General features: G+C 38.9%; 1 protein-coding gene across 1 annotated transcript in view; it reads left to right on the plus strand.

Moving 5' to 3' along the window:
- Positions 1-6: 6 nt before the first annotated feature.
- HACD2 (3-hydroxyacyl-CoA dehydratase 2) overlaps positions 7-15415 on the plus strand; it is a 97652-nt gene continuing 82243 nt past the window's right edge. The window contains exons 1-2 of the mRNA XM_011971615.1: positions 7-95; positions 2245-2362. Coding sequence (XP_011827005.1) covers positions 7-95; positions 2245-2362 — 207 coding nt within the window. The remainder of the gene's footprint in view (positions 96-2244; positions 2363-15415) is intronic.

Raw genomic sequence — 15415 nt, forward strand, 5'->3', positions numbered from 1 at the left:
GGCCGGATGACCTGCCTCGCGGAGCCCATCCCGGGCGACCAGGCTCGGATGGTGAACGGCGCCAGCCTAGGGAGTGGAGGAGCTGTGGCTGCAGGGTGACCATTCATTTGGGCGGCTGTTTTCAAAATCTGGACTGCGCTTTAATCCGAAAGGTATTGGGAAAGAGTTCAAAGTTTTTGGCCAGCGACATAAGCAGAGCTGAGTTTTAGATGAGTTCAGACTTTCAGGATGGGTTGGGGTGGAGAAGAAGCTGGGGAGTAGAAGGCAGAGTTACTGGGGAGGGGGAGAATAGACCCTCGAAACGGTTTTACCCATCTTCTGTCTCCCTCATTTTAGTCCATCCCTTATCCCGGCGGGTTTTTAGTTCAAGCTCTGCCACTAACTAGCTGTGTGACTTTGGATAAATCATCTTATTTCTCTAGCCTCCGTGTTTTCATCTGTAAAACTGAAGGGTTGGGCTGGGTGATGAAGGTTCCTTCAGCTCTGCAATTCTTTATCTCGTCATTTTGTTGAGGAGGATCACAGGATCAGACAATTTGTTATATATTTTTAAGTTATCTTCATTTGTAATTTTTAAAGAAGTCCTAACATTTTATGAAAAATTTCAAACATACAGAAGAGTTGAAAGAATTGTATAGTGAATATCCATTTTTATTTAGTTTTAAAGTAGGTGATACATTGGCAGGGTTCAAAATGAAAAACATAAGGGAATACAGTGAAAATCTTTCCTCCCACCTTTCCCTTCTACCCAGATCCCCTCCCTCGAGGCAGTTAATTTTGTATATCCTTAAGATGCTGATGCAAGCAAATATGTTTATACATCCCCCTACCCCTTTTTAAAATAAGACAAATGCCAATATATTATTATTTTTACAATTCAGCACCTTGCTTTTTTTTTCAAAAAAAAAGAAAATACATCGTGGGAGGATCATACATGTATTGCTAGTATTAGAAATGGTAAGTGTTGAAACCTAGGCTCAGAGAAGTTGTGACTTGCATGAGATCATAGAACTTGTTAGTAGAAGTTCCGGATCTGGAAATCATTTCTCTTGACTCACAGGTCAGTGAAGAACTAGTACAGATACAAGCTTTATATCACATCAGTGGTCACATAGATTGATTTTTAAAAGAACATCCAGGAATCTCTCTGTGTGTATTAATATTTATATATGTAATTCTTGTTGTCTTAGCAAGGGCTGGTGAGGGCATTGGACTGGAGAGGGATTTTAAGGTACATTAGTAAGAAGAAAGAAGTCTATTCCTGAGCAATGAACATAGAGAATGGGGTGGAGGGTAAGGAGTGGTGTCTTAAACCAGGAAGATAAATTGGGATTGTGAGAGCAAAGTAAGCTTTTTTTTTTTAAAAGGCTGTTAATGGTTATACCAGTTACACCATTAAATAATTTCTTCTTTTACAAACTCTTATTTGATGTCCTTATATGATAGTTTTTGGAAACAGCATAGACCACACACACCCCATTGCCTAGTTGATACTATACATTGATCTAAATCCTTCCAGGAGACATACCTTAATAAAAAGGTCCATTTGTTTTATTATGGAACTTAACAAAACATTATGTTTATTTTTGAGAAGGACAGTGGAACAAAAATATAACATTCACGGCTGTATGTTTAAGTGCTTTCCTGTTTTATGATTTGTATTGATCTGGCTTTCATTTCTGAGTTGATTTGGGGAAATTTGGCTAAAAAACTTTTTTTTTTTTTTTTTAACAAGAGCCCTTTATTCTTAATTTTAAAAGGATAGATTTTAAGGTATGGGTAATTGGTCCAGTGAGACAATTATAAAAATAGTTTAAAGGATCTTCTTTCTACCCTATAATTATTAAAAACCCTTTAATTGCACAGGCTGTTTAAAATTTTCCTTTAACTATTTTTTTCTCGTCTTAGATTTTCTTGGCACCTAATTTAGTGGCACAAGGACCATTTTAGCTTATTCCTTTCCTTTTGGCCTTGTTCTCAATAGCAAAGTTGCCAAAAAAAATGAGCTCCAGATGGGTGAGGTGCCACTATGCTTTCACTGAGCCCTCTTGGTAAGGTGCTGTTGGTGTTGCAACATTTCAGTGCATTCCAGCTTGGCATTTGAGAGCTATCATCCATAAATCCAGATTACTGATGCTTGAGGTCACCTTTAGCAATATCTTTTATTGCCACAGCTGTCTATTAACCTAAATCCTACTTTTTTTATTTTTATTTTTTCCTGATTGCTCTTTTCTCTTTTACTAGGTGGCTGGTTATAGCGGTTGGTCTGGTCCGAGCATACCTGGCTAAGGGTAGCTACCATAGCCTTTATTATTCAATTGAAAAGCCTTTGAAATTCTTTCAAACTGGAGCCTTATTGGAGGTAGGTCCTGAGATTTATTGTTGTTATTGATTTCCATTGGTATAAAGAAAAACATGCAACTAAATTATATTGAAGTAGCATACCTCCATTGGATTCGTGTTAAATTTTGAAATTTTGCCTCCTCACGTACTAAAGTGTTGATACCTAGGCTTTTTGATGTTCTAGATTGGGTAAAATCTCATTTAACTTATATTACCTTGAATATATTTTATATTCAACTTTGGAAAATCAACTGAAACAAGCTTGTATTAGGATTTTAAAAAATTCTAGGGACATCCTGAGGAAGCACTGGCAAAATCAGATGCTTTCAGGGTTTATGTAATAGAAATAGTGAAGTTGGTGGGTGTAGGATATTGGGAGTGATAGATAGAAGACATAATAGAGAGCCTGTCTAAAGGCATCCAAATTTTAAAAATTTAACAAAAATGTATTGATTTCCCTGCATTAAGGGCAATGTATATCCAGCCCTCTCTCTTGGGGTAAGTATAGATTAGCATTTTGGAATTGCAAGGGACAAAAACCAATTCAAACTATTTTAAGCAAAAAAGGAATTTTCTGGCCTCTGTAGTTGATACAGATACAGGATTAATTTACAAAGAAACTAGCTCAGGAATGAGAACCAAGGAGTTGACGCTGCCAGATTCTCTTGCTTTCTCTCATCTCTGCTTGTCTGTTTCTCTTTGAATGTTGGTCTTGGGCTCTCCACATGGTGGGAAACAGGGAGGGTGTTTATTTTTCTCAGCATTTGTGTCACATAGTTCCCAGGGAGGATTCTGGTTGGCCCTACTTAGACTGTGCCAGTGATGTGAGGTGCTTGATTAGCCAGTCTTAGGACACATGCCCATTCTTCTGTCTGAGGGACTATAGACTTTGTTTATGGAAAAGAGGAATGGGGATAGCTTTGGGCTATCAATAGCCGCCGTAGTTCATTATGGTGAAAAACCTTCAGATTGCAGGGAAGATCTGGTTCATTTTGCTTAGCCTCCAGGCAAGACCATCTTGACATTTATACTTTACTGGCAACTTTTAAAACCTGAACTATCGAATGATACTTAAGAAAAAGTCGTTTATCTCGCTGGGCATGGTGGCTCACGCCTGTAATCCCAGCACTTTCGGAGGCCGAGGCAGGCGGATAACGAGGTCAGGAGATTGAGACCATCCTGGCTAACGTAGCGAAAACCCGTCTCTACTAAAAATACAAAACTTAGCAGGGTATGGTGGCACACGCATGTAGTCCCAGCTACTGGGGATTCTGAGGCAGGAGAATCGCTTTGAACCGGGAGGCAGAGGTTGCAGTGAGCCGAGATCACGCCACTTGTACTCCAGACTGGGCGACAGAACCAGACTCTGTCTCAAAAAAAAAAAAGAAAAAAAGAAAAAATCGTTTATCTCATGAAATGAAATGTGATACCTCTACCTTTCATTCTCACTCTTTTTTATTTTCTTGAGACAGGGTCTTGCTCTGTCGCCCAGGCTGGAGTGCAGTGGTGCAATCATGGCCATGGCTCACTGCAGCCTTGAACTCCTGGGATCAAGCAGTCCTCCCACCTCAGCTTCCAGAGTAGCTGGGCCCACAGGCGTACACCACCATACATGGCTAATTTTTAAAACTTCGTAGAGACAGAGTCTCCCTGTGTTGTCCAAGCTGGTTTCAAACTCCTCAGCTCAAGCAGTCTTCCCATCTCAGCCTCTCAAAGCACTGGGATTACAGGCGTGAACCACTGCACCCAGCCCACTCTCACTTTATTTATTTATTTTTTTGAGAGAGGGTCACTCTGTCACCCAGGCTGAAGTGCAGTGGTGTGATCACTGCTAACTGCAGCCTCGACTTCCCAGGCCCCAGCCATCCTCCCACCTTATCCTCCCAACTAGCTGGGACCACAGGCATGCACCACTGTGCCTGGCTCATTTGTATATTTTTGGTAGAGATGAGGTTTGGCTGTGTCACCCAGGTGGGATCCACTCTCACTTTCTAAATCAGAAAGTTATCCATTTTGCTTTTGTTTTTTTCTCTTAGAAGGCAGAGGAGTTTCTTTTTTTCTTTCTTTCTTTTCTTTTCTTTTCTTTTCTTTTTTTTTTTTTTTTTTTCTTTGAGACAGGGCCTTACTCTGTTGCCCAGGCAGGAGTGCAGTGGTGGGATCTCGGCTCACTGCAACACAGAGGAATTTCAATAGTGTCCATACTTAGACATTTTAAGTAGGTGGTATGATGAAATGCACTTCCAGCTGGAAGCCTGAGTACCTTTTTTATTTTAAGTATAATAGTTTTCCCAACTGACTCTAGAGATTTGGGCGAGTCTTTTCTCTCTTTTCTACCTCCTTTTCATTTGTAAAATAATTAGGTTAAAGTAGATTTCTAAAGTCCCTTACTACCCTAACCATTTGAGTCTGAGGAAATTTTAACAAATCCTAATGTGGACCATTTTTTAAACTTAGAGACTTGAACTTTTTTTGGAAGGGGACACTAGTAAATAAGTAGTACTTAATATCTCAGAGCCTTGGCCAGTACAGTTCCCTCAAGCTACAGAGAAGCAAATTTGGAGTCAAGACCATCAGACTCCCAGTACTTGATATAGTAGGGGGTTGTCCCCATTTGGAATACTTCAATAATTTAAAGGGGTTTCTATCTCTTTAAGACATCATAATATTAGGGCTGAGCACAGTGGCTTATGCTTATCATCCCAGCAATCCCAGAGCTTTGGGAGGCCAAGGCAGCAGGATCGCTTGAGGGCAAGAGTTTGAGACCAACTTGGGCAACATAGCAAGACCTCGTCTCTACAAAAAAAAATTTTTTTTTTTTTTAGCTGGGCTGGGTGGTGGGTACCTGTAGTCCCAGCTACTTGGGAGGCTGAAATGGGAGACTTGAGCTTGAGCCCAGGAGTTTGAGGCTGCAGCGAACTATGATTGCATCACTACAGTCCAGCCTGGATGACAGAGTGAGCCCTTGTCTCAAGAAAAAAAAAAAAAAAAAAAACCAGCAAAAAAAAACCACTTGGTAATGTTAGAAGTATAATGTTTAAAATTTAAGTATATCTTATGGAAGGTAGGGACATTAAACAGTGTCATACTTTAAAATCCACTCAGGAACCAAGTCTTAGACTTTGAAGGATTAGCCTGTTTATCCTTATAGAATTTTTAATAGGGATTTAGGAAAATATCTTGGATTTTTGGTTTTATCTCTGTTATCCCCGCTAAGAACCAATTAAGTGACAAATCCTGGATTTGATTTTGGGAAAAAGTCTGCATAAGGAAGTGACGACTCCCAGGAACATGCAGGCAATTAACATTGCAAAGGTCAGTGATGGAAGTAATCCCTTGGACTGCGCGTTAGTGCAGGCTTGCTGAAACAACAGTTTCTGTGGTTGAGGAGCTTTTCATTGCCTACCCCATCTATGCTGTGTAATAATTAGATGTGTATGATATTGTTTAATTACACATAAGTTATCCCGATGGGAATTATTAATGTTGACAGTATATCCTGTTTACAGGAGGAGAAAATGAATCCAGGGAAGGCAGCTACTCATTTATATCTCTTTATGCTAAATGTTATTCTTTATTAGGTTCTGTGGGAGTTTACTTAAAAAGGAAATCGAAATTACTTGTTCTCCAATTTCAAATCTTCTTAGGAAAATAATAACACTTTGCTTTTTAAAAGCCATAAAAACATTTACCAAGCAAGTACAAAGGAGCATGTAGTAGTGAGGTACAAAAGGAAGCCTGGCTGAGTGCCGTGGCTCACACCTGTAATCCCAGCACTTTGGGAGGCTGACATGGGGGGACTGCTTGAGGCCAGGAATTCAAGACCAACCTGGGAAACATAGCGAGACCCCATCTCTACAAAAAATTTAAAAATTAGCCAGGCATGGTAGCATATGCCTGTAGTCCCAGCTAATCAGGAGACTGAGGCCAGAGGATCACTTGTGCCCAGGAGTTCAAGGCTACAGTGAGCCATGATTGTGCCACTGCACTCCAGCCTGGGTAACAGAGCAAGACCCCATTTCCAAAAAAAGCAGTATATATAAATAAAATGCTACTCATGGATAAAATGTGATCTATGGATATAAACATTCATAAAATTAATAAAAGCAAATGAATTACTGATATATGTTATGCCTGGATAAATCTTGAAAAAAAGGCATGTGAAAGGAGGCAGATACAAAAAGTCACAAATAGTATGATATCATTTATATGAAATATCCAGAAAGGCAAATCCATAGCGACAGAAAGTAGAGGAATTATTAGGGGATGTGGGAAGAGAGAATGGGGAGTGACTGCTAATGGTACAGGATTTCCTGTTAAGGTGATGATATTGTTCTTGAAATAGTGGTGGTGGGTGCACAACTCTGTGAACATATTAAAAACCACTGGATTGTACAGTTTAAAATTGTGAATTTTGTGGCATGTGAAGTATATGTCAGTTTTTAAAAAACGAGTTCCTCTGTAATGAGCTGTGGATGTTTTCTACTTTATTCATTTTTTGGAGTCCGTGATATTCATTGATAAGGCAGATGTTATCTTTGCGTATTTGTCAAGTATAGTTAGATTAAAAATTAGTAGATTGATGCAGTTATGGCAGTTTAAAATTGTGTCTGAGAGAATTTGGGTTTCTCAATATCTTTGGTTAACATAAGACTGTAATTATAGCAAAGACACTTTCAAATACTCATGATTGGATATGCCTCTGTGATTGACAGTGAGATTTCAAATAGGTTAAGGATTGCTCTGCAAAGAGGTTAACTGTTGAGATTGCTACAGACTTTCTTCAACGTATTTACATTGCTGTATATGTCATTTACCTACTATTGTGCATCTGGGACTGCCTGATGGACCACAGGAACTCCCTTTCCTTCCCATTCTCTTACAGATCTTTCTTCTACTTAAAACCCCTTATCTACAAAAATGAATAAACAACCCAATCTCATTTCTGATCGTGTTGAATTAATCTAGGACAGGGTCTGGAGAAGTGGTGAGAGACAGCAGACAGCTTTTGTTAGTCTTCTAACCCCACCACCACTTTCTGAGCCCCATCTGTGTGTTCCGGTCTCACTCTTCAGACCTCACCTCACAATGCTCTTCAGATCCTTTAATGAATAGGAAACTGATTTGGGGTATTTCTCTAAAATATATCAAAGTCTTAGGAACTTGCAGTGTCCTTAAGAAGAAAGATCCCTTCTTATCTCCCTGCCAGTTTTTCTTTCTTTATGGCTCAAACACTAACTGATTTTTGCCATGGAGGTATAGCGCTTCAGACTGCTTTTGTAAACTGGTTTGAGGACATAACCATTGTCTGTTATATTTTTCCTTCTTGTGGAAACATTCTGATTTCCCAATAGTAATCTCAAAAAGGAACTTCTAAAAAGCAAGCTACATGCATATGTTAGGCTTCTTTTATTCTGGACCCATTTTGAGGAGACACATCTCTAAAAGAGGCTTTTGAAAAGCTAGCAAGAGCAAGTCATAGTGGAGATATCTAACACAAATAGGAATGACAACAAATCCCAGAAAAACCAACTTCTCAAACAGTGTGAAAGCCAGAGGAAAACGCTAACTTGATTAAAATTAATAAGTGTCACAACATTAGAAGGGAATAGGGAGCCGGAAGGAAACAGGAACCCACCCACACAGAACTCACTGCTTGGTGACTCAAGCAAATAGAAGCAAATTGATGTGGTATTCAAGAGGTGCAATAGCTAACATCTGTAGAAAGGAATGTGCTGAAATTAAAAAAAAAAAACAACTAAAAATATCAGTGGTGGCAATGTAGGGCAGGAAGGAGCCACAGTGCAAGAAATAGGTGATACTGAAGATTCAAAAAAGGCAGGAGTTTCCAATCGCATTCTCATATAAAATCAATTGCAGAACAGAAGTCATAGGGAAATTTTCACAGTTCACCATGTAAAAGAAACGTTACAAAACATTGTAACAGAAAAACAATATGTATAGAACCAGTGTATCTAGAAAACCTGATAAGGGTGTATAAGCTTTCAAAAAGTAAGACTACCAGAAGAAGTAGAAAAGGTTGGAATATACAGCTTGTAAATAATCAGGGAGAAAAGTTACAGAAAACTTTGCTGAACTGAAAGGCCACCTCACTATGGTTAGTAAGAGTTTATGGTGTTCCACAACAAAAAAATTTCTTCCCTTCCTTAAACAATTTCCAGCATAAAAGAGCAGATTTTAAAATGTAATAGTTAAAAACAACTTGGGACCTTAAACCTGAAAGAAGAAATAATCCCCGTGAAGCTAGTAGGAAACGTTAGGTTCCTGGATAACAGACCATGCAATTTCCTACAGTTGGAAACGTTTTGAAAACACTTAGAAAAACTAATGGAACTTTGTAAGCACCTTATCAAAGAGTATTTAACTTTAATCAGAGTAGTTAGCTGTTATCAAAGAATAACTGTTATATAAATAAATAAAATTAACCAAGTTTTCAAACTAGCACTGTCCAGTAGGACTTTCTGCAGTGATAATGTTGGAACGCTGTTCAAAACAGTAGCCACTAGTCACTTAAAATGTGGCTAGTGGGTCTGAGGGACTGAGTTTTAAATTTTATTTACTTTTGGTCGGGAGTGGTGGCTGACACCTGTAATCCCAGCACTTTGGAAGGCCAAGGTGGGAGAATCGCTTCAGGCCAGGAGTTCAAGACCAGCTTGGGCAATATAGCAAGACCTCATCTCTGCAAAAAATTTCAAAAATTAGCCAGATACAGTGGCGCACATTAGTCCTAGCTACTCGGGAGGCTAAGACAGGAGAATCGCTTGAGCCCGGGAGTTTCAGGCTGAAGTAAGTTACGGTCACTCTACTGCACTCCAGTCTAGGGGACAGAGAAAGACCCTGTTTTACAAAAAAATAAAAATGAAAATTCTTTACTCTTTATTTAAGTTTAAATAGGCACATATGGCTAGTGGCCACTGCACAGCATAAGCCTTTAGACCACAGTACAGATTGCAGTGTGATCACGTGGAATCCCATAAGATATTTCAGATTTTACCAGGATAGAATCAAGTGGTAAGGAGGACAAACATAACAACGTAAATTTTGTATCACTCCAGAGTTTATAAATTTTTAAATCGATAATAACGAGAATAGTTATATGCTGATGTTTTCAGATTAGGAAAATCAATAGGGGATAAAAGCACAATTGCAGATACTTAAAAAGGCATGGAAGAGTATATATCAAACTGTTACTTAGAGCTTACCTCTGGAGGGGCATGGTATTTTGGGGCAAGGAGGGGAGTAAAAGATTACCACTTTTAATATACTTCAGTATGTATTTATCACTTACATGAAATGTATAATTTTTAAAAATAAAATTCTGTATTATATGTAATTGAAAACAAGATGAATGAGGTAAATAAGATTTTAAAGTTTTTTGATAAAGGAAAACAATAGGTAGCTTAGTTTATTTTTCGATTTAAAGAGAAATAGAGTTTTACATCTACAAATCCTGTTAATTTTTTTAATGACAGGAGAATAATAAAAAACCTATAGCATAATAGAGTATAGCAAAAATGCATCATTTTTTATGTTTATGCACATGGACTGATTAAATTTATCAACATAAAAAGATGAAATGATGGTTACTGGTTAAAAACTAAAGTCTAACAATCTGTTGCTTATGAGGCTGACTTTTAAGTTTACTAAGGGACAAACCAGCTTGCCATGACCGAGTGTCAAGAAAAGCAGGACTACCCAGTTACAGCATGAGATAAAGTTGATTTCAGAGCAGAAGCTGAAAAGAACCTTAGTTCACGATTTGTCAGTAGCAAGAACATGGGAGACACATGTTGGTGAAATCATATGATGAATGAATGATTATCTGAACAGAGAAACAAAATATGTAAAAAGCCGGCAGAAATGCTATAGAAGTTAAGAAATAGAATTGTTCTTAAGAGATGTCACAGTATATGGAAAAATACTAGAGACAAGAAATTTGGATATGAAGACTTGGTTTTGCCATTAATTAGCCCTGTGACCTTGATCTTAACCTCTCTCGCCCTCAATTCATTATGTGCAGTGAATACACTGGATTAGATGACCTTACATTTTTCCCCACTTTTAAGTTCTGTGAGACTTCAACATTTCACTATCAGAATATGAAAATTAAGCACATAATGAATTAGTAAATTACAGGGCTGGAGATAGCAAGAAAAGTGAAATTAAGTGACAAAGGAAAAATACTGGTAATTGAGGAACCTTTTTACCTATTTCCTCCTTAAAAATTGGATGTAAAAGGATTTTGAAAACATGTTTGGAGTCTGAGGGAGTCCAATGAATAACCAACACCCCTTTGCTTTGTTATGTTCTAAACATTGAGCAATAACTCAAAGGAGTTACATAAGGATCCTAAAAATCACCTTTATTAGTGATAAAGGCTGAGGACATGCTTTAGTGTGCCAGTCAAATGGGTTTGCTAACTGAACTCAACAGTTAGACTCACCACTCACCCTGTCCTGAGCAGCAGCAGACAGGCTGTCTTAGAAGAAACGATGAGAACTTAAGTTCTCTATGGAACCTCTCAGGTGGAGCTGAATTGAGTACACCCCATTTATTCTTCCCAAATTTATCCTCAAATGAGTCATCCTTTCCAGAGGTAAAGTAATTAAAGGAGACCAGTACTATGTGGTGGAAATCCATCCTCATAGAAACCAGAAGAGAGGGGAAAGGTGTTTTCCGCCAGTAATAAGTACTATATATTCATTGTAGAAAAAACTCAGATGCAGAAGAAAATGCATAGCAGTCATAATCTAAAGATAACCACTGTTAACATTTTGGTGTCTATCCTTGAAGACTATATATTATTATTATTGGTAAGTTTTAAGCAAGAATGGAATCATATATGTGTAGAATACGATAATTCCTAAAACAAATCAAATACAGGTAAATGTAACTCAGATTGGTTATGGACTTCTGCACAGTAAATAAAACGAGTGTAGTGGACATGTCTGTGGAGCTGCCCAGCTCAGCGTGCCCTCTCTGGAATTTGTCTGGTTCTCAAGGCTGGACCCTTAGCAGCTACATCTCTATTCCCTGACTCTGCATCTTAGGCCATAGCTGGCTGATCCAGGGGTGCATAACTGACCCAAAGTGGGCTAGTCAGGTTTTTTTTTTCCTCCCAAGAATTTGGAATTTTGAATTGAAAGACAGAGATGGGGAATCACTATAGCTGGATCACATTAAGTCTGTGGGCTGCAGCTGAGGTCTTGAAAGCTGCTTGGGTTTCTATTCCTTTTGAGATTTGTTAAACTTTTTGGGGCTTTGTTGTTATTGTTTTACCTTGGATTAAAAATGAAATTGAACAGAATGGTTGGTAATCTACAAAAATAATTCCCCTAGTTCAAATTTTAGAAACTTTGAAAAGATGTTTCCAAGTAACCTATTGTGCAAATGGCATTTTGACATTGAGGTTAAATTTTAAAACTAAAATCAGTTTATTGCCAATGGAAATGGAAAGGACGCAAGAGGAGAGAGGAGTTTATGGTGCATGTTTTCTTTTCTTTTTTTGAGACAGGGTCTTGCTCTGTTGCCCAGGATGGAGTGTAGTGGCATGATTGTAGCTCATTGCAGCCTCAACCTCTTGGGCTCAAGTGATCCTCCTGCCTCAGCCTTCCAAATAGCTAGGACTACAGGCACATGCCACCATGCACAGCTAGTTTTAAATATTTTTTGTAGAGATGGGGTCTCACTATGTTGCACAGGCTGGTCTTGAACTCCTGACCTCAAGTGATCCTCCTGCTTTGGCCTCCCAAAGTGTTGAGATTACAGGCATGAGCCACTGTGCCTGGTCCAACATGTATTTTCAAGGAAGATTTTGAATATGGCAAGTCATCTTAAAATTTTTTTTGATGAAATGTGCTTATTCTTGTCCAGTGATTCTTAGTGGACCTCAACAAAGCAGTGCCAGCACTTCACTTCACCACTTCAGGGTGCATTTTGGAAAATTGTGAGGGTATTTCAATTGCCACAATGACTGGAGATACTACTGGCTAGATGTCCTATGGTATGTGAGACAGTCCAACTTCAAGAAGATTTGTTCTGCATCCTCCTTGGCTTCCGCATATCTCCCCAGGCCAACCCCTCTACAAATATAAATGGACAATTTTTTAGTACGTATTAATACTGAAAAATCTTCAGGAGAAATTAAAAAGCTTATTAAGTTAGAAGAAGGTTGTGGTCTTAGTTTTTTGTTGCTGCATAACAAAAGTACCACAAACCTAGCGGCTGAAAACAACACTCATCGATTAGCTCACGGTTCTCTAAGTCAGAAGCTGGGCTTGACTGGGTTCTTTGCTCGGGGGTCTCATAAGACTGAAATCAAGGTGTCAGCCAGGCTGGATGATTTCTTATCTGGAGGCTCCGGGGGAAGAATCTGCATTCAAGCTCATCCAGGTTATTGGCTGAATCTAGTTGTAGGTGTGAGGTCTGCATTTCCTTGCTAGCTGTCAGCAGGAGGTCACTCCTTACTCCTAGAGGCTGCTCTCCAGGCCTTGTACATGACCCCCCTGCAGCTTCAAAGCCAGATTGGCCTGCTGAATCCCTCTTGTTCTTTGAATATCTTTGACTTCCCCTTCTGCCACCAGCCAGAGGAAAGTGCTTTTAAAGGGCTCATCTGGTTGATCGGGTCCACCCACATAATATCTCTATCTTCAAATCACTTGACTTGAAACTTTAATTATGCTTGCAAAGTCCCTACACTGCAGTACCTAGATTAGTGTTTGATTGAATAGCCAAGGAACAGTAATTGTGGGGGATCGCCTTAAGAATGCTACCCTACCACCATCATTGGTATGAAGCAAGAAGCTTAAGTGAAATGAAGGTATTGTCTCAAAATAATTAAGTAATTTATTCTCTCTGCACATTCTGTTCTGTAAGCATTACAGCATTTCTAGTTTGCATATTTAGTTGAAAAGGATTTCAGCGCAGTAGTGAAAATCATTGAAAATCAGTTTTGAGATTCCTGTTTAGATTTCAATTATTAAATTATTGGAGACACATGAAATGCAGGGATTTCATTGGATTTCTTTAATATAGACTAATATTTCATATTATTGCCTGTGTGTGTGTGTAATGGTATGAAATCTAGGTTGTGAAATGTAAATTTTATTTTGGGATAGCTTGTCTTCTGTTTTGTCCTAAAAGTATCCTCTGTTACACAACGGCTTTATTGCCTCTTGCATTACAGTTTTTTTACATCTAATTCCTCTTCTGTTCCTTATTGCACCATTTAAAGAATATGTTTTCAAGATCTTTTTACAGACTGTACACTGATTATATGTCTCAATAGGATTTCAAGGCAGAAGGATGGATTTTCTGTGATACTCTCTTCCGACCCTATCCCATGACATAACCTAGGAGATTATTTAGATTATTTTGACACTTTATAAATAAATAAGACCTAGCTGATTTGAAATAGTATTGTCCTCCTTCAATTTCTCTACTTTGACTTTTACTTACTTTAGCATATTATTCCGACTTTGTATAAGGTTACTTCTTTATTTCTATTGTTATCTTAATACTCTTTTTTCCAAGTATGAGTCTGTACCTCTACCTCTGCCCTTTTATTTTCCTATACTTGCCCACAGTGGTTTCTGTTACTCTTATTTTTAAATCCAGACTTTTTTATTATAACTTACTATGTACATCTGACTGCATCATTATGTCCCCATTTACAAGTTGAAATACATATTTTGAAAAATAAATTACTTTTTATTTCTTTTTTGCATATCAATTGGGACATTGTATTTATTTGCTTTTGAAAATTTTGTATAGGTAGGTCATTTTATCTATGAATTTTTTTTCAGAATGGTAGAGGAGGTGTTATAAAAATATATGTGATTAAAAAGGGGAGAGTGCATCTGAGGACTGAGACCTACTACTGCTCTGTCATGCAGAGAAGACATGCTAGCCATTCATTGCTGTGTGTCCTCTCCTGCAGTGTCCTGTTGCTAATCAGCAGCCTGGATGTCTTTTTTTTTTTTGAGACAGAATCTTGCTCTGTCGCCCATGCTGGAGTGCAGTGGCGCGATCTCAGCTCCCTGCAACCTCTGTCTCCTGGGTTCAAGCGATTCTCCTGCCTCAGCCTCCCGAATAGCTGAGACTGCAGGCATGTGCCACTATGCCCAGCTGATTTTTTGTATTTTTAGTAAAGATAGGGTTTCACCATGTTGGCCAGGCTGGTCTCAAACTCCTGACCTCAGGTCATCCGCCCCCCTCGGCCTACCAAAGTGCTGAGATTGTAGGCGTGAGTCATCATGCCCGGCCAGTCTGGGCATCTTGCTGCATACATGGATAGACTAGGTTTTCTGGGCCGGGTGCGGTGGCTCATGCCTGTAATCCCAGCACTTTGGGAGGCCATGGCTGGTGGATCACTTGAGCCCAGGAGTTCAAGACCACCCTGGGCAACATGGCAAAAGCCTGTCTATACAAAAAATACAAAAATTAGCCAGGCATGGTGGCAATTGCCTGTAGTCCCAGCTTCTCAGGAGGCTGAGGTGGGAGGATTGCTTGAGTCCAAGGAAGTTGAGGTTGCAGGGAGCTGTAAGTGCACCACTGCACTCTGCCTGGGTGACAGAACAAGGTCCTGTGTCCAAAAAAAAGAGCAGGTTTTCTGTCTAGGCACTGTCATCTGTCTTCTTGTTTCAAAGAATGTTTTTCATTCCTCATTTTGATCTAGATCTTTTAGTTTTCCTCAACTTTGCAGCAGGAGGTGTAGCTTATCATATTTACACTTTAGTATTTACTTAACAGTGTTTTCTATTGAAAAAGATTGTAAGATTTGCAATGTGGTAATTATTTTGTTCTCGTGTCAGTTACCAGTAACATTGTGCAGCTTGGTTTGGTTTTTTGATCCAATCTCCCCACTTCCCTCTCCCCAAAATTGAGTGAAATAGTTTTTGAGCACAGAGTCTTATCAGGCTCAGGCATGTTTTAGATAAGCTAAGTCTTGTCAAGTTCTGACTCTGTAGATCTCATAACTAATGCACAATGAAATAATGTGGTACAATGGAAATAAAACCTAAGTTCTTGGTCCTGACCATCATTTACTGCCCTG

This window comes from Mandrillus leucophaeus, unplaced genomic scaffold, assembly GCF_000951045.1.
Source record: "Mandrillus leucophaeus isolate KB7577 unplaced genomic scaffold, Mleu.le_1.0 Scaffold123, whole genome shotgun sequence".
Taxonomy (NCBI): domain Eukaryota; kingdom Metazoa; phylum Chordata; class Mammalia; order Primates; family Cercopithecidae; genus Mandrillus; species Mandrillus leucophaeus.